Source organism: Eleginops maclovinus, chromosome 1 (assembly GCF_036324505.1).
Source record: "Eleginops maclovinus isolate JMC-PN-2008 ecotype Puerto Natales chromosome 1, JC_Emac_rtc_rv5, whole genome shotgun sequence".
NCBI classification, from domain to species: Eukaryota; Metazoa; Chordata; class Actinopteri; order Perciformes; family Eleginopidae; genus Eleginops; species Eleginops maclovinus.
In genome coordinates, this window is record NC_086349.1 from 8,817,079 (window position 1) to 8,843,392 (window position 26,314).

The following is a 26,314-nucleotide window of genomic DNA, read 5'->3' on the forward strand; positions in this document are numbered from 1 at the left end:
AATGGTGACAATGTCCACTATCTCCAACTCTGTGCATCTTCAAGAAACCTGCGCTTGGTTGGCCTAACTTATTTCAGTCCATTTTCGTTGGAGTAGTTGCCTACTGCTTACTGATTTCCTGTGGTCTCCAGTTAATTTAATGTAATGTAGCATGTGCTGATTCCTCTGCTTTCTTAGCCTCTTCCATGCCATGCGATTCAGGGTAAACCTTGAGTCAACTTTGAGTCAAACTTGGTGTTGTGATTAATTTGCGTAAATTTTGAATGCGTCAAGGTTTCCAGATTAATCATCAGTGTTGATGTGTTAACGTTGGCCGCCCTTGACTTAGACAAAAATAAGGTTGTTTTGCTATTTTATTTGGGTTACAGTTTGGTTTGACGGGGAACCATAAAGCAGCCAAAATGTAAAATTATTCATCCTCTTGAGGAGCATGAAGATACATTTCAGAGCAAACTGTCCCCTATATTGCGATATTGTTTTTTTTTGTAAAGGAGGAATTTTTGCCTGAGGGTAACCAAAAACATTAAAATCAAAATAAATAAATATTTTTAAAAAATGTAATCTTTAGTTATCACAATAGCTTTTAGTTTACTTGGTCAAGGAAAAATCACAACTTTATTAATGATTTATTCCTCCAATATATCTGCTTGGCAACTACAGCTTAATAAGGTATGGTTCCCCAGGTGCAGTACACTATGGCAGCCCACTGCTCCGATCTCTGAGATGGATGAAGATGATTGGTTGACATAAATAGTTGATATGAACCCCAGTCTCCAGCATGATTTAGATATTAAATCTGGCCTGCCATAAATCACTGTTCACTTTCTGTTTTTTAGGTTACTCCGACTGCTCCCAGGCAGCAAACAAATGTTTGATGGACTGTATTTATACGTATAGCGTTATCCAGTGGTTACTTCCCCTCAAAGTGCTTTACATACTACAAGTCATCATTAATAATTATAATAATAATAGATTCAATTTATATAGAGCCTTTCAAGGGAACAAAGGCCGCTTTCCATTATCATTAACCCATTCACAACCTCTTCATACAGAGCAATGTACCATTTAGTTAAGTAAGCACATTCACACAACATTCCACCAGGAACAACATAGGGTTAAGTCACCTGCCCAAGGATACATCAACATGTACAAGGGCTGGGATTGAACCCACAACCTTCCAATAAACGACAGCACTGCTTCACAGCCACAGTCACCCCTAGGATAAGCTATATAAACTGTAAAACACTGTACAATAACAGCTGATAGACAAAACTAGCATTTATAAATGGTTAACAAATGATACTAATACATTTAACAAGTTGTTTGGTTGCCCCCAGGTGGCAGTAATACCATCATATGGGCCATCAGAACAATGTTTACACTGATCAATAATACAAAAAATCTGGCCACTCATCCGTCATTGTTTCACTTGTTCATGGATAGATACTCCTGGACAGCATCGACCTACACAGCATCCTCAACGCAACAGCATTTATACCCGCACTCTCCTGTAGTGCTTGCTCAGGGGGCCATCAGCATCTCGATTGTTGCTCCATGTTTTTGTGAGTACCAGGGAGCGAGGCTGTTATCAGGGCAGGCAGCGTAGAGGCAGAGCAGGCATGGGTGGGGAGCAGGGCAGGGCTGGGTGCTCTCTGAACAGGGAGCGCAACAGGACGGCTTCTCCCAGGGAGATAGCTTTGTTCTGGGCCAGGAGAGGTGACATCATGACGGATGGCGATGAAGATGTGGGCGCAGGGGGCAGGAAACCTTATCTTCCACAATGGCACCGAAGGAACCTAGACACACAAATGTACGCTTTTGGAACACACTAACGCTCACTGATACTCCACTCCAGTGGACTTAAACAACATTGAACACACACAGGAAAACACACTCTTCTGACATACCTACACATCTAGTGGGTCTAAGGGGTGGCTGTCATGTATAAGGCAAAATCAGACAGACACACTTCTGCCAACTGTGTGTGACTGTTATGGTATGGTGATTTTCTTCGAGAGAACTTTTTGGAAACACACTTGAAGAAACTGATCCCAACAAAGGACTCCTGCTCATATCTGTAGGTTCGTACTGCATGCAACTACACCACACATAATGCATGAATTCTGTTTAAGACATAAAAAGTAATTTGTTGGCTCACAATCCAAACTATAAGATATTTAGGCAAACTTTGAAAGGGGTTATGTATAATAGACTTAATTATTTATAATAACAAGTACTAATGCCTTTAAGCTAAGGTATAAGCAATCTAATACTACACATTTTGGGTTGCCATTTAAAAAAAAAAAACCTGGTCAGTGAGACTCTTCCGATGTAAATATGGTGAACAGAGCGTTCACCATATTTGGTGAACGCTCTGTAGTGGGTGGCAAACCTGTCTTATGGAAATTACATTTGATTAAAGCTAATTTGTTGAAAAAACGTCATCATTCTTAGTGGGTTAAGTTTTGTTGGACAGAAACATGATTAGTTATCATTACAAATGAACCTAAACATGGCACTAATTTTGATCATGATTGTGTCAATACAATTTTAAATCTTGCAATATAATTTGCACTTGTTGGGAAATAAATTGCTTTGACAAAACATGAACCTACAATAAGCCAAAGATAATATTACTGTAGGAATAGATCTTTAACAATCTGGCAACCAAAACATAACTTTTATTAATGGTCTGTATCTGATCTTTAGATCTTAAATACATTTTATTTACCACTAAAAAATATATTATACATTATTTAAACATCATATCCCTTCAACATGGTGATACCAACACTTAATAATGGAGGAATATGACTTGCAATGTTTGTTCCTTATACAATCCTAAACTGGGTTGTATAAGTATACCAGTAGGGAGCCACCTTCAAGGCATAAACCATCACAATAATCAACAGGGGGTCCAGAGTCAGATGTAGGCAACTCATGCAAAGCCTCCTGGAGCCTTTTCATTTTCAATGCAGATCTGTTTTTCTAACTCTTGCTTACTAATCACTGCTTGCTCTGAATTCCCAAGAAGCTCAGAAGCTTTTATCCTAAGCTGACTAATTGACAGTGAGGACTGTTTGTACACTGAGATTGTGCAATAGTTATTGATGATAAAAACTAAACTGGGGGAATGATTTCTATTGATGCAGGCGCTTACAGAAGAGTGTTAACCTTTTTAGTGGTTGGATTGGTTTTTGGCTGGCTGACACTTTATTCTGTGTGAGTTTATTCCTTAAAATTATTGCAAAATGCAATTAAAAATAAAGTGGCCTTTGGAACTTGTCAATAATTATGTTGGCAAAAGCCTTTATTGTTTGACATTAAGTGTGTTACACTAAAACTATATTCAGTTCGAAAGAACATACAGGCCTTTATTGTTGCAACTTTTGAGACATTAATAACAGTTTTGTAAACATTTAGCCAAAATGCTGATTAGGCCTCAACTTTCATTAGTTTTACAATAATGATGTGTTGAATAGCAAATATGGCACACAAATATGATTTTCATATTATTGTTTGCCCCATCTGACCCCCACCTGGATTCAATTACAACTGCATGACACCAAAAACCCTATTTATTTTTACCTTTTCATCATGCAATGGCTGCAAACACGTATGCACATGTATGAACATATTCACACATATACACAACCTCACAACATGCACAACCTCACAGACCCTTGACCTTTTGGCAAAATGGAACAGGAACTCTATCTTTAGACCAATTGGGCCTCCCACAATAGTCTACAATAAACGGTTGAGAGTTTGGCATTATCATAATCAAAAATTTGACCTCTATGCGAAACAAAAGGCATTGAAAAGAAGGGTTTCCCAACCCTTTTATGTTAGCCAACCTGATCACCAGCCAAACACACATTTCTATTATTTGAAGTAAGTGACAGTGGGTCTTATGAATCTGAATCCAACAAAATAAAACTATTTTCTGTACAGGTTTTCTGTGGTGCACCATGTGTCGTCTCCTGAACGTCCTGCTGGCTCTGCTGAGTCGCTTTCTGTTTGTGGTGCACGGGGTGGTGACAGTGTGGCGTGTGGTGGCTGTTAAAGGGGAGCCATTCTACTGGCTGCTGCTGACAGGCGTGGCTCTGCTGGGTGTGGAAATGGCTGTCACTCTGAAGTGCACGCAAAATGCAGAGTGGAAATGGTAACAATGAGGTCACTCCATCAGTGTTAATATTTGTGTGTTATCTAATTTTTGTTGAGTGATAAATAAAGTACTATGGATTGTAATTGTGGGGATTGGGCTGAAATGTGTGACTTTCATAATGGACCTTTATGCAAGAAATCATTGCGATTGGCAATGCTTACATACTTATATTTAGTGTCATACATAAAGTTGATGGACTCCCAAAAGACACACAAACAAAAATGTTATTAATCAAGGCCAAGGTATATTGACTTTAAATCCTTGTACCAAGAAGTTTGAAGAATCACTTAGCATTTTGACCGCTGCCATCCTGCCAAACAGCAATGCCACAAGAGTGCGGAACAAACTAAAGCTAAACCAAAAAGGTTACAATTAACTTTTATCAACTGAAGATCAGTGTTAAATATATAACATGAATAGGTAGTAAATCAATTGATTAGTAGAGTCATTTTCTCATAGACCTTTATATAATAAACTTTGGCCTCACTTTTTTAAAACTGGAGATTAGCTCCTTGTATGGACCAAGTGCTGGAAACGCTGGTTCCTACATTTCCCATAATGCAACAACCACTCTTCTTAAGACCATCCATAGCTGGTCAATGTGACCAAGTCAAACTAGATAGAATCATCAGAGCTCAATTTCTCTGACATTTTAAAGAAGCTGTAGAGTTTTACAGCCTAATGTGTTAAATCGTACGAGTGAGGTTAAAACCTTTAAACAACAAAAATGAATGTATTAATTTAATAGCTGTTTAAACATTCCCTCTCCTGCTTCTTTGTGGATAAACAAAAGTGTGTATTGTGGACTGAAAAGGCTTTTACAAAACCTGCTTTTAATATTTTTAAAGAGGTAACATGAGGATTGAGGTGTTGTAGACAGACTTTGTAAACCTGCTTCACGAGGGGGAGTACATAACTTCAGAACTGGCAACTGTGTGAACACTTTACAACCCATCTGGTCGGGCTGTTGAGAGGCAGCTTGTGTACGGCCTGTAATATTATCTGCCACTAAATGATCTGTGATCCTCTGCAGCTCTTTCTCTCTTTCACTGTCTATCAAAAACAAATATCTGCTATGTTATTGCTCTGTCTTTCCCAGAGCTGAGCCTGCTATCACTTCTCTGTCACTTCCTCTGCTAGCCAGACAGTCATAGAGGAAACATGTCTGCGGCTGGCTCAAATTTTCACTTCTGACCAGCTAGAAAAAAACAATTTGGATTTAGTAAACATAAACTGACACCGACGCGAGCTAGTCTCCAAAGGATATGAGCATTTAGTGTCACACCTTATTCAACATAATGCTGCGACTCATTCAAAAGCTCTCTGGCACATACACAGTGAACATCCTCAGATGCAAGCTTTCTTCAGGCCTCTCTCTTCCTCCCTGAGTCTTACTTTGAAGTTCTCCCCTCATGGAGAAGGCTTTGCACTGTCAAGAGGGATTTGCATATATGATGAGAATAATTGCCTGTCTAAAATTCGATGCTTCTTTTGGGAAAAAAAGGGACTCTTTCTTCTTTTTAAAAAAAAGCTTGTCACTAAAAATAACCTATCCCTACCGCCCTCACCACCACCACCACCCTTTGCTCTCCTTTGGCGGTCCTCTTTTAGGTTCTCCCCCATGGTTTTCCTGTACCTCAGTACTGTCATTCCTTCCATTTGGTTCCTGGAGCTGAGCCTGCTGCAGTCCAAGCTGCCTGTCAACAATTCCTCAGGCCCTGAGCTTCACTTGCTGGCTCGCATCCCGATCACAGCGGTAGGTATCCCAACACAAAACTGCACTCCCCACCTCACCCTCCACGCAGCTACATTAAAGCAACACCTGATATCAGATAAGATTCAAATCTTGCAACGGGGATGGATAAACTATTAGTTGCAGGAAATATGTAATAGAGACATTCAAATGAAGTCCAGATAGACTTCTGCTTGAAAAAACTCTCTGATGTCTCTCCTCCCGGGCTGGTTTTAGTGCGATTTCTTTCATGTAGGATTTGGGAACTTTTTTGCCCCCTGGCTGTGCTCCAGGCTGGGTGGCAGCTTTTGAAACTTGAAGACGTGGTATTTCGGAAATATTGTTAAATGTCAAGGGGGGCTGTCAAGATAAACTTAATGAACCCTGACATAATGAGGAGCTGACACAATCATGGGGATTATATTGAGAATTGGGAGGAGAGCCGTTCTTGAGAGGATGATTGCTATTTGTTTCCTTAATTGCACACACAATTTTATCACACATCAAGCTATTACATTATAATATCTTTATGGTATGTGTAAATGATCCCGAAAAAGATGCATATTAGCTTTGTAACACAATCTTGAGGAAAAGGAATAGTTGAACACCTAGAACACATGCACACAAGTTGTTATTTTGCACGTAGCCATTTTTATGTGTTTTGGACTTTACTTCAAACTGAAATTTAGGCCTCTCAAAACAAACAAAGTTATTCAGTGTTTACGCATAGACATGGAGTTTTATGCTTCAATAATGAGGAAACATTTTGTGCAAGGTTGGACATACAGTAACCAAAATAGTGCTAATGCTATCCTTGCTTACAGGTTGCTATCCTTGCTAACAGGACTTTTTACTCACGTGACACATATTTGCATTTGCATTTGACCTAAGAACATGATGCTGTTTCCTTTCCCTAGGGCATCGTGGAGCTGGACCCGGAGAACTGGGTGGCTGGCCTGGAGCAGACCATGCTCATCGTGTTGGTTCTGGGTCGCTGGCTGATGCCCAAGGGAGACATGTCCCGTGACCAGCTCTCCCAGCTCCTCATGGTCTATGTGGGCCTGGGCGCCGACATCCTGGATATCTTCGACACCTTCAAAGAACCCGAGGTCAAAACCAACCGAGCCGTTGTCATCATGGGACTGGGCCTCTTTTCTTGGGCGCTCATGCAGTTTCCTCTGGTGCTCACCCAGACACAACTCCCAAAGGGGGAGTCTCCAAAGAGATTCTGCGCTGGTGCTCCATCGTGGTTTGCCTCCTGCTGCTCCAGTGAAGTGTGGAGTTTGCTTCTCACTGTTGGACTCCAAGATGGCCCATTTCTGATTTACCGGCTTTACCTCATGGTCCAAGAGCAGGTACTCAACCAACTGATGATCTTCTTTACCTGCAAGAACATCCTCATCGTCCTCTTAGAACTTTACAGAATCTTTGTGGTGCAGTGCGAGCAGCTGGTTGGGGAATCGGAGTTGGAAAGGTGTGCCGCTTTGGTGCGCCTTTGTCGAATCCAGAAGGGTAAGGAGGAAGAAGCAGGTGGAGAGGAGCAGAGCTGTCATACAGACACACAGAGAGGCAAAGAGAGGGAGGAAGATCTGAGTTTTGTCCAGGTATAGAAAGCTCAAAATGCCATGAGGCATGACTTTGGCCCTCGGGGGGTAGGGGGCGAAGTTGCCTTTCACACACCAAGAGAAAAAGTTGAACCCATCTGCCATCTCTTCCATCTCAGCCTCACTCAGAGACAGTCTTGGCTCTCTGGAGGTTCAGTGACTAGAAATAGACCACCCGAGAACAGAATAAGTCCCCACAGAAAAGATCAGATGAATTTATGCAATCCCCTTTGATAAATACCTTTCCAAAAAGTGGTGTTTCAGTCAGGAGGTTTCCAGGGAGAAGAGCACCAGCTCTACAAATTTAACACAAACTGTCAATCTGCGTATATAAAGAAACGACAGCTGAATCCAAATCTACACGCTTTGTGCTTTCCAGTTTGTTTTGATCAACTTGCATTCATATGATTTCATTGTGTTGTTTATATGCATTTTTAACTAAATGCTGCAATGATGATGGCTCTGATGGTTGATGATATCGATCGCATAGTGATGATGTGTTTTGCCTAATTAATAATCATTTTCTATTAAAGATTTTCATATTATAATTGCGGTTTTTGATGTTCTTTTTTTCCATGATCACCATGAGATGGCAGTGTTGCCAAGTCAACTAAAGCACAATGTTTACTTGACTGGAACATGCTTGCCAGTTAAATAGAAAAAAACAACCTGTGAGACAGCAACACAGTAGCACATTTGCAGTGTGGAACTTCATCATTTGCGGCTTTAAGGCATGACAATCTCTTCTATGAATTTCTTTGTTAGACATGATAATACATGAAGGAATAGGAGATAAATGGATTTTAAAGTATAAGTCATCTTTATGCAGTTGATATAAATGAATACTCTGATGAAGTCAATGTAGAGACACCTCAAACAGTATAACAAGTAGGAGGAGAATGAAGAGGTTTGCATTTTTTCAAGGTTCATTTTCCTCTTGAGCACAATCCGCCCATAGAGGCCTGTTTGAGAGCTCAGTGCATTTTTATTATGTCTGAAAAAGCACACTCGTGATTATGTGGGAGTTGTTCAAGTTCAACATGATTTGCTCTCACTTTCTCTCTTTTGAGAGATGGAAAGGTGCTTTTGAGATATTCCTCCACAGTCCATAAAAGCGAAACAGAGCCCACAAGGATGGAGGAAAATGTTTGAGCTGAGGCTCGGGGTCTCAAGGTTTTATGTCACTTCACAGGAGGGACAAACAGCCGCTGCCGCCGCCGCCGCCGCCACCTCCACGACACACTCACCCCCTCGCCACGATCCAGAGAATACCTCTCCTGTCAAACAAGTTCTGGGATGAGACCCTCGTGCATTTATAGATGACCCTCTCATCTGTGTCTGCAGCACTGACAGAGGGTGGCAATTCCATCAGAGGCCTTCTTTTCTCGTTGTCTTGTATCTCTGTCGATCAAAAAGTCCCTCAACAAACTAACCCTTTGTTTTCAATAAACTATTAATGTAAGAAAGGCAGAAACATAAAGAGCCAGAGAGGAGAAAAGGAGCATTTTACTCCCTCTGTTGTACTGATTGTGCTTTTTTATGAGAATGCATACAATATGAGCAAGCTTTCCTAAATCGACAACTGTAGGCTTCCTCCAGAGGATTTGCTGGAGAGCACTACTTTATTTCCTTTGTTTCATCCTTCTGGCGGCACTTGGGTCTAAATAATTGATGGTGGAGCCAACTTTTAAGAAGGCTGAAAAATTAATGGAGAGTCCCCATTGAGATGTTGATTCTCCCAGCAACTCAATACCATCTTTGCTCCTAGAGCGCAAGAGAATGCCCAATTAACAAGTCAAGTCGACTGACATCACGCAAAGCCCACGCAGGGGCGGAGATTCTTCTGAGCACCTGGTTTTGGGAGAATCCAGTATTGGCGTGACACCACGATGTGGGCAATATAATAGGGTGATGAAAGAGCCGCTTGCTTGTGAAGAGAGTCCTTTTCCTCTTCAGATTAACTGCATGCTTTAACAAGATTGTGTGGGCATGTGGGAGGATGGGGATGTCAGCTGATCCAAGGGCTGCCCTACATAGATAGAGAGAGAGGAAGAGAGCGTGGAAACTCAAAGCCTGCAACTCCACTGCACATGGATAAAAAAATAAAATCAACCCTCACAAGCCCTTGGCTGAAAAATATCTGCTCACATGGAAAAGAGTGAGGCTGCCTCCAGGTGATGCTGGAAAGCTCTTACATATACATGTACATCTCTGATTAGAGCAATTCATTAGGCAAAGTAGAGTCCCTGAGTCTGATATAATTTCCTACTAAATATTTCAAACCCACTTATATGATCATGTTTCCGAGGACAAAGTGGAATGACTGATCACTGACAACATATAGTTTGATTGGAGTGATGAAAGCCTTAGTCATACTCATACTCATGTTACTTAAACAATAGCTCTTACATTTCTTTAGTGACAGTATGGTGCACAAACAAAAGAGCTGCTCTTCAGCTGAGATATGGATAGTTTAATGCTACTTGTTGCACATTCATTGTTGCTATGGAAGACAATAAAAAACTAAATGCAACATCTTTTTGCTATGTTTTGTGCTGGCAGGTGTATGTTAATCCACAAGGCGTCCCCTGTTGGTTTGAAGACAACTGTTTTAATTTGGAACCAGAAGTGATAATATTTGGATATGAAAGAGAGAAGTTAGAGAGGAGGAAGGCCTAGCTTGGTTAGCGAGGTGCTTCCAAAATGTACTAAGCTGTGTTAGGATTGGGTTGCTAATTTTAGCTAGCTAAAATTGAGCATGAGCTAAGGTGAAGGCCATAGTTTAAAAAAATATGTACTCACAAAACAAATCTTTATGATGAATATCATTCCTCTCAGCTAATGTGTAATTCCAAATAACTTACACTGATTATATAATAGTACAATATTAAATATCAAGTTTAACCTCTCGGCTTCAAATTATGTGTCTTGAAAATAAAGAAGTGATTGCTTGCCACATTTTGACATATTTATCACTTATCATGTTTTTCAAGTGGGGTAAACATTGTATTCATATTTCATACGGAACGTGAAGGCTGCAGATGTCGAAACGAGAGAGAGAAAGACAATGAGAGAAATCCACTCAACCTGAGCAGGTGCATTCTTCATGACAGCGTGGAGTGTTTTCACCACATGCCACTATTTCCCTATTTTGTGTCAACTAATCAGGAAGTCCAAACACACCAAGGTGCGCCTCATCAGCCTCACATCCAGCAGATAAACCCGTCAACATGCCACAGAAATGTCACAGCCAGAGAGGTGGAGTGAAAAACAAAAGCAAACTTGTAATGCACTTCACAACTTTCTGACAGGCAGCTGAGGATCTGGCTCATACTGCCTCATGTAACACCCATGGAAATCAAAATAATGAGCTTTACTTCACTGGTTGTGGATCAGGGCTGTCTTGTTATCACCTAGCATATGCTTTTTGATATGGGGTGTAATATAGAGGTGCTATTAAGGCTTACAGTTTCCATTCAGTTTGACCTGAAGCCACTTAACTTTTTCAATGACGAACACAACTGCTTTTCAGTGAGATCCTGAGTCTATCCTGAAGAGATCCACTTGAAAGTACAGTTCCTGTTCCTTATCTCATCGCAATCAGATTTCACCAATGGAGATTAGAGATAAAGGTCTACTGAAACAGGAACAAGAACCATCTTGCAATTGTATAAACAGAACATCACATACTGTTAGATTATTGGCTCTGTGCTTCAAAGGAAGGGTTGAATTCAACAGTTTATGTGGAGATCACTGAGGCAGATCCGCCAAGTCCTTCCAACTAAAAAATCAGGAAGCAATTTGTTTTCTTGTCTGTTTTTCTGTGGTCTCTTTTGCTAGCATTAGGAAAGTGTTTATACATGGAATTCTTAATCACTGTTCGTATTTAGGCATAGAAAGTAATGCAATTACTTTTATATGTAACCAATCTATTTGTGAGCCAGACCAGGTGAGTTGTGCCTAAGTCTAAATACGAAGATATGTAGGTTGGAGGGTGGATTTGAATGAGGGGACTGTTGGCGTGTCCTGTGTGAAACCAGAAGGCAACGTTGACTTATGTAAAAAAAATATATATATGCACAGAAGAGGCTTGGCCTTTGCTCATGTTGCTACACATTTATTAGGTAAATAACTTCTCTTATGATATCATACAAAGAGCTATATGGGGTTACTTTAAATGAATAACTAGTAATTAACATTAGGAAAAGACCAGGTGGATAGTTTAGGAATCATCTGAACAGTTTTGCTCAGTTCAACTTCCTGCTAGTTTCTGATCCAAACACAAACCAAAGTTGAAAAAGACCATTACCTCCCCAGGTGTCTGATAACTTTGACTTGTTGTCTCTCAGCCTCTTTTCATTTTTTCATTCATTTCAATTTTCTCCAGTGTTAATTGCCTCCATAACCAATTTTATGCAAAAAGCAAAAGTCTGCAATGAATATGAAATCCCTTTTTAAACAGAGCGTTATGAATTCCTACCCGCATGGCAGTTTTGGAGATAACTGCTCTGACAGTTAACAGTTTAGTCAGTCAATCTCAGGCCACAGAGGATGTATTATTGAAATATTAATTGGCCTCTTCCTTTGCCATCCGCCAGTTCCCTTGAGCTGGGAGTGCTGCCACTTTACCAACTTCCAATCTATAACATAGCCACGGGTCATAAAGGCCGAGGTCAAGTCGGGACACCAGTTCTAATGAGGAAATACTGTCTACCATTTGACTGGATGACATAATTAGGACAACATTCGATGAACAAACACATTTTTGAATTTAGCTCAAATGTTCCTGAGCCATATGGCTTGTGATAACCTCACAGTGTGATGCCGATGTCCTAACTCTGATGCTACTTCTTTCTCAGTATTCATTGCTAAAAGACCGGTACCTTCATGTAAATTTCACTGTGAGTACAACGTGCATAATACAAAGCTGTGGTTCTTAGTTGAAAAAAAAAAAAAAATAATGAAAATGGAGGATTTATTCTTATCTAGTTCACTGTCACTGCTATTATTTTGCCTTGTTTTATGAACACTTTCAGCATTCAGAATTGAAGTAGCAACTGAACGACTGAAAAGACACTTGGGAGGGTTTGGGAGGAGATGCTATAGAGTCTGGATTTTGATTTACCCTTAAAATAAAATCTTAAAGAGGGAAAAATGTGAGCTGCAAGCTGCATGCTCGACTCTGACAAGCTGAGAAATTGTGGAATAAACAGCTACTCCCCGAACACGATCTACTTTAAGCCTTAAAGACCCTATCTTTATTTTATTTTTCTTATTGGTTTTAGGGAAAAAATGTAAACACACAATTCACATCTATAAATTAATACATTTTCTAGGACGTGAATTATTTTAATGTGACAAAGGTGGAAATCAATCAGGAATCGGAGAAACAACCGATCTAAGATATTTTCTTTTTTTTAAAGAAGGAAAACATTTTAATGATAAACTTTCTGCGATGTTGTACTTTAGGAATACTCTGATAAGAAAGAGGGAATAAATCTTCTGTACCAACTAACCTCTGTATCAGGTTAAATTTGATCAGAACAATGCTGGAGTGTAGGCGACGTCTCCGGCTTACTCACACTAATTAGAATGATAAAGCTGCAATCTTTCCCACCCTAACAGGTGCAACAAATCCAAAAGGAGTCAGAGTGACGTCAATCAAACAGTTTGTACGCATCTACTCAAACCTGACGAAAAGTCTTATTTGCCAGTATAACTGGAATCCTCTGTTGACAATTAAATTATATTTTAATTCAGTGGCCTAAAAACTTGTGTTCATGAATGGTTTGTCTCTGGTGTAAGAATTTGGACGTAGTATCTTCATTACTTACTGGATTGATTTTGAATCCAAAATCAATATAGAATTACCCCAATAATTGGAATTACATTTCCGTACATTGCATCTAGCTGATGCTTTTGTCGTAATCTACTAACAATAAGTAAGGAATTACATTGCAAGATTCCCACACCAGGGAATTTAACACCATTATATTAATATACTGATTCTAGACTGATTATAATTTTGTTTGATTGACATTGGGTTTATGTTAACCAATCTCGGGTTGATAATTGCCTTTACCAATCATGAGTTTGCATCTGTCTTGCCACATCACGTTAGACATGGAAGGATAATTATATGCCATTTGATAGCCTTTCTCACCTGCTGCCATCAAGTTTAAAAGTATTTTTTTCGTTAAGCAATCTGGAGTCGTCAAAGACAAAACACGTCAGTTTCTACAAACAGGGGCTGTTTGTCTTTTAGAATGGAAGAAAAAATGTACAACGAGACACACATTAGATATTACATGTAGCTTCTGAGAACTAAACCTTGGAGAGGTAAAAAATGTTCTTTCAATTCAGGCAGTGTTCTTGGAAACAGCATTGAGTGGGGACAAGTGTTAGTGTGATGAATGTTCCTGGAAGTAACTCAACTTTATGAAATGGTGGTCTAGCCTTAATGGTAGCTCTAAACACCAGTCGGGGCTTGAAAGTGTTGGGTATAAAGCACTCAGTACGGAACATTTACAATATATAACCATTTTTGATACCTTCCTGCCTCTGACATATTTGTGAAAGCGTAGACATCTTGAGAAAAAAATACCAAGAAACTTTATATGGTCTTTCATGGAAGGTGAGACACAGACATAATCCTTTGTTTGAACATGTAATGTGTCCAGAAAAAGAGGGCTTAACAGTGAGGAAAAGCTTTCACTTTGCTTTATGTGTGTCTTCATTGAACTGACAGGCTTAGCTGAGGAAAATGCCCCTGGCTTTAATGGCACCAATAGGCTATAATGTTGGGGTTCTAGGTGTGTGTGCAATTTTGTGTGTGTATTACCTCTTAGTTCTTATAAAGAGAAAAGAAAGAAAGAAAAGGAGTGCTGTATTCACTCGCAGATTGAACCACACTGTAATGACCCGAGTGAGTCAATATAATCAATGGACGCATTTGATAGAGTCTGTTCTTTTTTAATGGCTAGACCAATGAGCTGTGTTACAGACATGCTAAAAACACAACATCTTCTTTCTCCTAAGCTCTTCCCATTTTCAGACCTTCGTTACAAAGACAATTCTATGAAACCACACTTCTGCTTGGATTCCAATTTGCTGAACATCGGTGGTATACATGTGAGTGTGTATAAGTGTGGATATTATGGCAGCGGTCCATTGGGTTCCCCAGAATGAAGAGTGAGGCTTTCATGGGGCAATTCATGAAGATTGAAGCACCAAATGGCTTTGTTGAACGGACAGAAAATAGCTGTTGTCATTTTGGTCTTGAAGAAAGTAATCTGCTGTCAGGGTAGACACATTGAAGGGCTTTCTTAAAGGCCCCTCTCCAAACTTAAAGAACTCTTGAATGTTTTCAACACATTTTTAATCAATATTACGAAAAGACTCATGCTGAGAGAAAATAATATCCTTGTATCCCAAGGATAAGAACACCAGCACCATGTTTAACCACAACTGTGTTTAGAGAGCTTGAAAACAATTTCGCGCATTTATAGCTCTCTCTGTGATTATCTGCCATTGATTGCGTGGTAGATTTTGTTGTGTGGGGGCTCTTTCTTTTGGTTGGGTTTACATAATTACATTATGTAGGACATGGGCAGCCAGAAGCACTTTTTTCTCTTTGGAACACTTCAGAGAGTGAATGGTGCAGATCTATTTCAGGAAGTGGGTTAGTGGTGAAGGGAAGAGGCTCGAATGAGAGAATAAACACATATTTTACACATTAGGGTATTTGTTATTGCACCATGCAGCCCCTGGTGTCCATGAGTCTGTAGATATAACATATCAGGCACATCTCAGCCTAGATGGGACTAATGCATTGAGTGAACCATTTGTGTGCTGCTGGTATGTATGTGTCACGTATTATTGTCAGTTTGTAAACAGCTTTGACTAACAATATCTCCGTCTTTGGATTCTTTTGACAGAATGACATTTAAGCAGACCTCCACCAAGGCCAATGCTTCATTCACTTGCTCCAAAGAAGATGTGTTGTGTTTTATTGCATTAACCATTAAATCAACATTTTGCCAGCTGCTTGAATGGTGAAATGTGCCATTGTGTCAACACCAGATGAATGCACAAATGCCCAAGTAAAAAAAAAAAAAAGTAAAATGTTTAATTGTCAGTGGCGTGTTCTGACTCTAACTATCCTAAACGTAATGGAGTTTTCCTTCACTCAAACTTCACCCTTTCACAAAGTTTTATAAAAATGTGGACAGCAGTGTTTTGGTTATTATCCTGAAAGAGATCAGTTTACGGGATTACAACTTTATTAATCAATATAGAGATACTTTCACAAACAAAGATATGGTATCCCGTTCGATATGGAAACAATACACGTACCAGCAACTACACTAATATTGAATCTCATAAACTCCATACAAACATACATGTGAAGCACTTTATACCCCACCAAGTAGATAAACTTCAAAGTATTTTTGAATGAATATGTATTTTGTCATATATAACAATACGACTAGTACTTACTAATTTTGCATCCCTGAATAACAGTCATTTTACCATAGTAATTGGTGAAGCTAGTCCAATGTTTCCCAGATTGGGGACTAGCCTTCCCCTGATGGGATTAAATATTCGGTTGAATATTTTCCTTTTTCTCATCACAGTATCATTTTGAAAACAATTAAGTAATGTACGCCCATGAACATTATTCCTAACAGACAGGGTTGCAACTACAAACTGCTTTTGTTTCAACATTCAGTACTTCCTACAAATGTAGTGGTAAAAAAACTTGTCCTGAATTGAAATGCAGTAGAAGTATAATGTAGCAAAACATGGAGTTACTAAGGTAAAATATAAGAAATCAAAATTGAACTTAAGTACAGCTCTTAAATATGTTAAATTTATGTATTTTTACCCATGTGTAAATTGTGTGGAATGGGTTATTCCAACCGACTAATTAGCAAACTACAGCTTCACCATAAACATCCAGAAGTCACAGTGAGGTTGCGATTTTTGCTCGTCTCATGCTCATATGGAGACTTAAAAAAACCCTGATCACTTACCATTTAGGCATTTAAAAAAAAACTTTGGACAGAACCTCAGCCTAACTGTTTCCCCTTGCTTTAAGGCTTCATACTAAGCTAGGCCAAACCCTCCAGAACCCAGCTACTTACAGTAATGAGATTTATATCTATCTTTTTATACCCTATTTCTGGACTAGAAGCAAATATCCATATCTCAGAAAATGTATTTCCCAAAATGTTAAGATTTCTTTCAAGTACAACTTCTTTTATTCACGTCTAAAAAACATACTGTGCAGTTTAATAAAGCAAAGTAAGCATCAAAATGAACTAAAAGGATGTTGAGATTGAAGTCCTTGTTATGTAGAACCCAAATAATCTGTCTGCATTAATTCAGTCTTAGCATTCTTTATGAGCTGCTAAAGTATTATTGGACTTGTCCTTGAAACCCACTTACTGTGGATTGATAAAGCATGTTCTTTGTTATGTACCACTCAAAGAGCTTTCAATTCAATTGTACTACAGACTAAGACCTGATTTCCATTTCCACTGCATGATAACAGCCTCGCCTCACTCTTTCCGAGCGACAGACAAGGATAAAAGCTAAATCAAAGCCAGTCAAAAACAATTTGACAAGCTAATGCGTATACGCCCTGATTTCTATAACATGACATGGCATGCAGCTATACACAAATACCAATGTTAACCATTTGTTCAGTGGTGAGTGGTGACGACTTCTGCAATGGTTAACGCATACTAATACCTAAATTATAATTGATAGACTTGCTTTGATGTACCGGGGAGCAGGTACAAAACAAAACCTTTGAAGGCAGACCCCCCCCCGGGTATGCTTTCCAGGCACAGAGAACAGAAACAGAGGAAAGGAGTGGAAGCTACAGACTCAGTAATGTGGCTCACCTCCTATCTATCTATGCTCAGAATCTAACTCTCCTCACAAACCCCCTCCCCCAACAACCAGGCCTCATATGTCACTGTCAATACTAGCCTCTATGTACTGCAACGAGAGACTTTGTTCAAACAGATTACTTGCCATTGGATAACAAGGAAAGAGGTTCCGAGTGCATGTGGCACAGCACAATGTATTCAGCATGGAAAAGACACATCTAATCTTCACTTGGAAAGGAAATTGTTTCCTTATACATGCTGTGATATTCGCCCCAAGGCTAAATAAAGCACAGCTTAATACAGAACAGAATCCTGTCACTGATCCTTCGTTTTTGAATAAATAATTGTATTTGTCTATGCCTTGGGGATGTGAGGAAGACAGGACGATGGAGATGAGGGGGATGCGAATCAATAGAATCGGAAACATAAAGATTATACAGCAAAATCATTAACAGTGCTATTTTGGTCCTGGTCAGACTTTCAATCAGTAATAGACACATACGCATAGACGGACAAAAGTAATAAGCAGGGATTATTTCGTTGTTTTAACTCAGCACATTGGATTTGCAGTGAAACAATTGCTTTTGGGGTTTTCCCTTTCCTGTATTGTGCTTTTTGTGCATTTAAATGGTCTGCAAAGGCTAAAATCCCAAAGTTCCCTCTGGAGGGAGTATCTCTCTTGGGCGGTGGTGGCGAAGACCGTATGGACTTGGCTTGGGAACCGGAAGGTCACCAGTTCAAGTCCCCGAAAGACCAAGGGCCACCGAAGTGTCCCTGAGCAAGGCACCATTCCCTACACTGCTCCCTGGTTTGCGTACATATGGCAGCCCACCACTCCTAACACTAGGATGTGTCAAATGCAGAATGTCAATTTCCCCTCTGGGATGATTAAGGGTTCCTTCTTCTTCTTTCTTCTCTCCCACCAACCACCAGCTAACCTATCAGAGCAGACTGGGCTCTGGTTTCAGACAGAGTGTGAAAAGAGGTGCTGCGGCACAGACAGTATGTGAAAAATAAACCACGTTTGAACATTGAAGCATGGAAACAAAATGCAGTTATGCAAAAATCAGCATAATAGGGCCCCTTTTAAGAAAATGTCATTGCTGAAACTCATAATGGTCATCTCAAATCTAAGTAGTAAACACTCTTTGAGGGTAGGTAAACATGGATCAAACCTCAATTACCTGTGAAGTATACATGCAGTACATATATACATTGATTACTCTTTGACCATGTTTCCATTTTCCTGGCTCTATTTCCCATGTTTCCAAGAAGTGTCAAAATGAAAGCTGGCAAACTCCCACCAATTATTTATATCAAAACATTCCTGTCATGAACTTGAAAAAGATTGACTTGGAAAAGAAACACCTGAATGCAGCAGAGTTTTTGGACTGCAATACTTGAAGACATTTGTTTCTACAGCCTTTGAGTCCTCGCTTTATGTCATGTAGACTCTAGAAACTGGAACCAGTGTACCTGCTGATAACTGCATAACCAGGTGCATGACTGTTTGCCAACTGCTATTCAATTGAAAAAGAGTTTAAAAATTAAAGATTTTTTTCCTATTGTTCTGGTGTTTCTGTGTTACCGGGAAACCATTTACACAACATTCTGAAAGAGAATGTTCCAGTTTTTAAATGCAGATACATACAGGATGACATCAGGCAAGGAGTAGGGTCAGCTATGATGAGTCCATCAGATGCTATTTCAGATTTGAGATAAACCTACAGAATAAAGTTGAACTAATTCTCCATGTGGACAAACAGCTGTTTATGCCATTATTCTTGTTCTTTATATATCTATTATATGCTATTTGAATTGAAAAAGGACAATGCAGAAGTGGCTTAAACCTTCACTACGCATAAATGACTCAGTTTGGGTGTTATCCGCTTTTGGTCCTACAACTTTAATAATTTCCTGGTGATTCTCAGTGACATTTAATCTCAACTCAGTACAGTATGTCTTGTGAGGGTTTGGTTGTATCTTGCCAAATCCTCTGTAGTGTCACTTCTATTTCTAAAATAAACTATATGGCGCTGTCCACAATGCCAAACTTAAGGCTTGAAAATGGAAGTCCCCAAACCAATGTGTGACTTTATAGTGGCTATGCCCCTCCTTACTGTATATACAGTCAATGGCTGAAGCTCCCCAAAAAAATCCATAAGGAAGAGGGGAACAGCAGCTTCAGGTGCCAATTCTCTGTAGTTTAATCACTGCAAGACAACCGTACCATATTATCAAATTGTTTTGGCTCTACCAATATTCATCATGGCTGCTTTAACAAAACTGAAATATAATCCTTTAAATGTATGTAATAGGAGACAAGCCCATTTGGTCCTGTCCAAAGCAGCTGCTTTCATTCGAAGGCTTATTTAAATTAAAACCACACAAGAAGCAGAGAAGAAAGCAAACTAAATACAAATAGTAACACACAAAAGGGTGTGAAGGATAATGATTGGCTGACTGCCACAAGCTTTTATACAGAAATCAGACTGTTCAGGTGAGCTGAATCTCCCTAACCACCTGACCCCACCCTCCGGGATCCAGCAGGAAGGGGCCAAAAAGCCCAGTCCGGAGAGGACTGCAATCCATCATCGGTCCAAAAGTGTATATTAAAAATAAACTATATAAGCAGTCTGTGTTTGCATCAGCCTCATGTGGCCACCATTGTGGGAGTTGATTGACAGCCCATCAGTGTAAGAGGGAAAAGAAGGAAAAATGTAAGTGATACTTTGGTTTCAGCGCACTATAAAGCATCTGCTTTCACATGTATTTGCTTACTTTGTTTAGCCTTCGTTAAGCTGCTGTAAATTTGAGCATGAGGGTATGATTCTCTGGGAGCAGATCTAATTTTCTCGGCAAGTAATCCCTGAGCCATTGGGAGTAAGTGATCCACAACCTTGTCTACTCCTCACAAATATATTATGGCCATTTTGTGTCAAATTCTTACTTATTGCCTCTTTAAAACGAAAATACCAATTAAACCTCTAATGTGAAAACAGCAGCAGTGCAGTTTCCGTGTATGATGGAAAGCAAATATTACCTGGGTAGCACGACACTTAAGGGGCAATAAGGCTTTCGATAACCCGGTCCGACGACGGAGGAGTTTTTTGTTTTTAAAGCGCGAGGCACACCGAAGTTTGATGCAAGATTTGTTTCTGATGCACTTCTCACAACTCAGGATTTTGTGTCGCGCCATTGCACATGGTCGGGCCCCGTCCCCGGATGATCTAGTGTAACACTTAAAAGTCGCCCGACCGGTTTTATAACCACATTAATCATTGTTGCTCTAGTACGCTCGGCGAGCCCCCTCAGACTCTTGTGAAGGGGAAGATCTCAGCAGGACTTTTCGTAAATTAAGACCCAAGCAGGCCAATGGCCAGTTCAAAGCACTGCCTCGCATGATTTCTCTCTGTCACCTTGCTATAAAGTTTTGTCTTGCAAAGTGACATAAGATTATTTTACCATCCGTCATGTTAAACTGACAGGGGATTAAAGGTTATTGTACTTGCTTGGATTTTGCTAGAATTTGTACCATAAAACAGAACAAAGGTCCACAGGTAGAGGCAATCTTTGTACACTATTTGTAGCATAGCCGTCGTCTTTGGTCTTTATAGCTGATATGTATATCTCATGTCTGCCATGTTTCCTGAGGAAGCAGGCATACGAGACTCAGGAGAGATATCAGTGTCTCCATATGACTGACATCACAGCAGGGAGGAGTCCCATGAGATGTCAGACTTGTTTTTCTGTTGCTGTTTTTGCAGAAGAACTATCCTTTGGTTTAGTTCACAGTGTTCCATTACTCTTTTTTTTTCAAAGGCATACATCTGATTTTTTTGAAGTGTGGCTTTATGAGGTACACATAGTCAGTTTATTACCTGCAATACATAAGTCAGTACATTCCCATTTGGAAAAGACAGACAGAGTAAGGAACGGAGACAAAGAATAGCATGTACTGCAAAACGTATGTTACCACATAAAAGAAAAGCCGCTCAAAAAAGCAACCAATATGACTTTTAAGCATAAGCTATATTTGGAATATTTTCACCGCTTTACCATGCCCAGAGACAGCTTTAACATTGTGGAACAAAAGCTGAACAATCCATCTCCCTTAAAGCCACCAGATTCCATTGACAAAAACAGAGATTTTACCAAACTCTAACCCTTTCCAAACATGAATTTAATGCTCTATTTTTGCTACAATTAGTAAGTTTGTTTTAGTAATGATGTAACTTGTATGAATCTAAACTAACTAAGGTCACATAACAACAAAAACAAATTAATAGATTGAGTCAGTGTTTGACCAGCACTGTAAAACAACTGTTTTTGTCAATGGAATCTGGTGGCTTCATAACAGCATCTGAAGGCAATGTAAAATATTCAAAAAATAACATAAACTAATTTTAATATATAGTTGGTTAGAAGAAATAAATGTATTGTAGACATTGGTATACACACAAACTGAAAGATTGACAATAAAGTTGACTTTGATGAGTTATTTTGCCCAATCACTAGCAATTCTGTTATTTATTCCCCGCTAAAACTAAAAGGAAAATTAACTGCATTCCTTATCAGAAAAAAAAAGCAAACAAATAAATAGACAACTGTAAAAAACATTTGACTGCAGTTTACATTCTTTTAATGTTGATTTCTTTCAACCATGATCACCATCTTCACTTAATTATAGAGTTGGTTATGGCTGATTTGATTTATGCAACAATTGCGGGGATAAATGACTCAAATCTGAAGCATTTTCAAAAGTACACAAATTGGCCCAGAGGGGTATTGCTTTTTATTGTGTGGGACATGTAGTAGTTATGGTTATTGCTAGTCTTTTTCTACCATTCTCTCCCACTATTCTCTTTTGCTTTTTATCTTCTCCTCTCAAGATTTCAGCCTTTTCAGCCTGAAAATAACCAGATACACAATTACCCGCCTGCACTGACTGTGAGTGCTTCTGTTTGTTGTTCCCACAATGCGTTAAGTGTGAAGTGAATCCCCTGCCTATCTCCAACAAGATTTCCCCATAACCAGAAAAAACAAGTGGCACTCATTGTGCTCTGTGTGGAGTCTAACCCTCACTCGCCTGAATGGCACCTCATTTACTCAGCCTAATGGAAGGAGGTGGGCCCTTGGGTGAAGGGAACCACGCAGTCGCACTGAGTGAGTGACAGGCCCCCTACATTGTTAGAGACAGTCCCCTGGCCTCGACTTTGTTGTACACCAGACGCCTGCTCAAACGAGGTGGAATTAAAAAGAATCAGAAGAAACAGCTTCTTAGTTGAGTTATATAAATGTTCACACTTTTTTTGTTGTCAGCAGGAAGCTCTTTAAAGTGGGTCAAAGAGTAGGTTAAATGAAACCAATCTACTGGGAAATGTAAGCCAAATGTTCAAAACGAGTTAAGCATCCATCATTTTGGAAGAGAGGAAACAAAAGACTTAACTGTAGTATTTAAAAGCAGCTATAATGGATAAAAAAAATAAAAATAAATGTATCAAATGGACTGTTTTGGACAATGTGTGTGGTTAACAGCTTACAGAATTAAGCTAGCTGCTGATGAAAATTGTGATAGTGAGAAGATGCCCCTCCAAAACACAAGCAACCTGAAAAAGTTAACTTCTCTCGATCTACACTTCACTGATTTTGCTTTCCTAGTTTGGAATTTCTTCAAAACATCTGTGACTCCGCAGTGAATGGACAATAAGAGTGAACGTCGTCATGGTGCAATTTATCTAATCTACTTTGAGTTTGTTATCACACAGAAAAACTTTGACCTGTAGACAGAGAGAACAGATTGCCTTCTACAACAAAGTTGAACTGTTGCCAATTAGAGAGGGAAAGATGCCACAAAGAAGCAAACACAGAGCAATCTGCTGCTGAGCCAAAGGGCTGCAACAAAACGCATCGACGCACACGCTGACACAGAGATGGACGGGTATACAGGTATTTGCACACAAACATACACACACATACAAAGTTGTTTTCTGTTTGAAAATATAAAAAAAACTTTGATAATGTTGATCTTTTTCAGTGGATTGGAGTTCTGTAACGTTATTGGCGGAGCGGTTCATCCGTTTTTAAAGATCTTTCCTTTTTTTTGCTTTTGAGAAACCAGTATCCTACCTTTAATTGTAGAGAATTAATTTAAATAGGGAGACAGAGCGGATGGTCCTAGGCCGGATTAAAACCCTGGTCCTCCACTTACATTACATTTATTAAATATATGCATTATTAAAATAAATGTAGCATCATCATATCAACATATCACCACCTACAAATAATATATATAGTTATAGCCTGTTGTTGGTTTATTCCATAGCTAAAAAAAACCTAACTTATTACACTTTGACATCTGAAACTGACATTTGCATTTAAAAACAACCTCACATATCTTCGCTTTTAACGAATCAATCATGTTTGCATGCTACCATAGCAGTAAATCGTTGTGAATACTGCTCTTAATAAGGGTGTTAGCATGCAATCAAATGCAATTTGTGAAGTTGTCAAAGGAAACCCTCAAACAAACTCCTTGTATGATAGGCCGCATCAGTCATTTTACAAACGCTCTGTCTAAACAGGCCGCCCTGCTGAAGAGTTAAAAAGCTTTTCTGACTTTTTCATGCTTTATGTTAAAATTACCTCTCGCTTTCATCCCCCCTGTGTGATTTCAATTCTGTGGCGTTCCTTGCTCGCATGCTGCGCAAACACACTCACACACAATTTATGTATTTATTCATTTCCTCCGCAGCTTGTTCAAAGCGATGTACACATCACCCTCTCTTGACGCGTGAAGCTTGCATTTTTTAATTATTCATCCTGCAATATCTAAAGCAGATATATTCCAGCACTTTTCTGCTGACAACCTGGGCTCAAAACAGAGTAAAGCGGAGGACAATTTGAGTGCACAAACAACTCCTAAAGGGAAGTAATATCATTCCAGCAGCCCCGGTCTCTTCACTCATCATCATGATTCGGAGCTCACTTTGACAAGGTGGAATAAATCACTTTGCTACGAGATGAACTCACTTTGACTACCAAAACATCCCAAAATGCAGCAGTCTTCTCAAGAGTTTGTGTGTGATACCTTTGTTTTTACACAAAACACAGCAAAGATACGCCTCCACAGTCCTCTGTGCATTGTTTTTTTATTTATTTATTTTTTACCATTTTATAGGCTTAATGTGAACGTGTACGGCCCGCTGCAGCTGAAATTAGAAACTGAGGTTAAAGCCTCTCTAGGCTGAGTCATATATAGGCTACTGTGCTGAAACACTTTAATGCCCCCTTGGTCACTAATGGTCTGTAGTCTTTTAGTTCACAGCCATTACTTTCCATTTGCCTGCAGTTATTGAGCCCAACTGATAATACAAGACATGTTTTGAGCAACAAAGGCTTATAGAGGGAATGACACTTTGGTATATTCCACGAGTGACATAAGAGTGACTTAAGGGGAGCTGCCCGGAGCTCACAAAGGGGGCTCTGGGAAGTCTGTTTAAATGTCTTACTAATAAGCAAAAACCCAGTTAGCGTTGTAAGGAACAACTAAGAGAAAATATATATTTGACTGGGCATTGTTTAACAATTAAAGTAGCCTACTTTTCTGTGACTCCTAGTGGTTGCAATGTTCATGACGTCTTAAGATATGTAACATATAAGATGCCTTTCATATGAATCGTTTTTTAAACTATTCATATAAAAGTTGGTAAAATGGCAATTGGAACGTATGCCACGAGAACGATCTCCCAGGAAAATCAAGTTTTGATTCAAAGAGGCCCTTTTATGCTCCTTTTCAGGTTCATATTTGTATTTCAGGTTTGTGTGAGATAAACTCCCTCTGGAGGGAACTTGTACCTGCATAAAAACATATATAACACAGTACAGGCAAGATAAAACCCCAAAAAGCATAACAGGGCCTTTTTAAGTCACAAAGAAAGTGCAGGAATTATTGTGCATGAAAATAGGAAGGTATTAAAGTTTTGTTTTTTACTATCGTTGCATATCCCATATACACTACTATCTAGCTACTATCGCTACTATAGTGTGTCCTTTACAGTTTTGTCAACACTTTATATGAAGGCGGAAAGCAGAAGCTATAAAATCCGTATAAGTTGCAAAATGACATTTTTGTCAAACTTACTTGTATTGTTGGTTTACTGCCTGCATTCAGTGCCTTGACAAGGCCTTGACTGTGATAACTCTGAGCAGCACTGTAAATATTATATATTTGAGTATAGTTTCAGCTTTAACTCTGATCATCTGAATAAGTTGTGAAATGTGTCACTTCTTTAGAAATAAAGTACCCAAGAAGGTGGGAAGAGTCACTTAATCACTGACCTTGTGTTGTTGGTAGTGGTTAGTATGGTGGCCGACAACTGACAACACATTCACACCATTTAGAAAACATTCACCAACGCTTCAAATACAAGATATAATTGTATCGTTTTTGGAAGTGCAGTGCGTTTCTCCTTAAGGTTAGTTTATTTGTATAGCACAAGACACAAAGGCAATTCAAAGTGCTTTACATAAGCAAAAGCTAAAAGACAATTCATAAAACAGATAAAAGATTGGTTGCAGCAAAAAGTGCTTAAGTGCAATGATAAGGCACAGTTATAGGATCTCAGGATAGGGAGCATTTCATAATTTCATTCTTATGGAAATGCTTTCAGCCGTTGTCACACCTTTGCACCTGTTGCCCTCCGTAGGCTCTGAGGAAAATATTGCGGTGGTCATTGCACCAACATTTTACCACTTTAACACGAGGTAGATCAATTGTAACTTTCATCATCTAAACAGCTTTTAATCTCTCTGTAAGCATGACTGAATGAAAATGTGCTGACATAAAATAGCAGTCCTACAGGACAACTCATACAGTGTCTAACATGCAATTGGTTTGACCCCTGGAGAG

The 26,314-nt window shown here is 39.3% G+C and overlaps 1 protein-coding gene across 1 annotated transcript; it reads left to right on the plus strand.

The window, feature by feature from the left end:
• The first annotated feature begins 3,971 nt into the window (after positions 1-3,971).
• On the plus strand, positions 3,972-8,804 carry LOC134865012 (transmembrane protein 26). Its single transcript, XM_063884431.1, has 4 exons — positions 3,972-4,165; positions 5,780-5,924; positions 6,818-7,504; positions 8,697-8,804. Exons 1-4 carry the CDS (start codon positions 3,972-3,974, stop codon positions 8,802-8,804), a joined length of 1,134 nt encoding a protein of 377 aa, XP_063740501.1.
• The last annotated feature ends 17,510 nt before the right edge of the window (positions 8,805-26,314 follow it).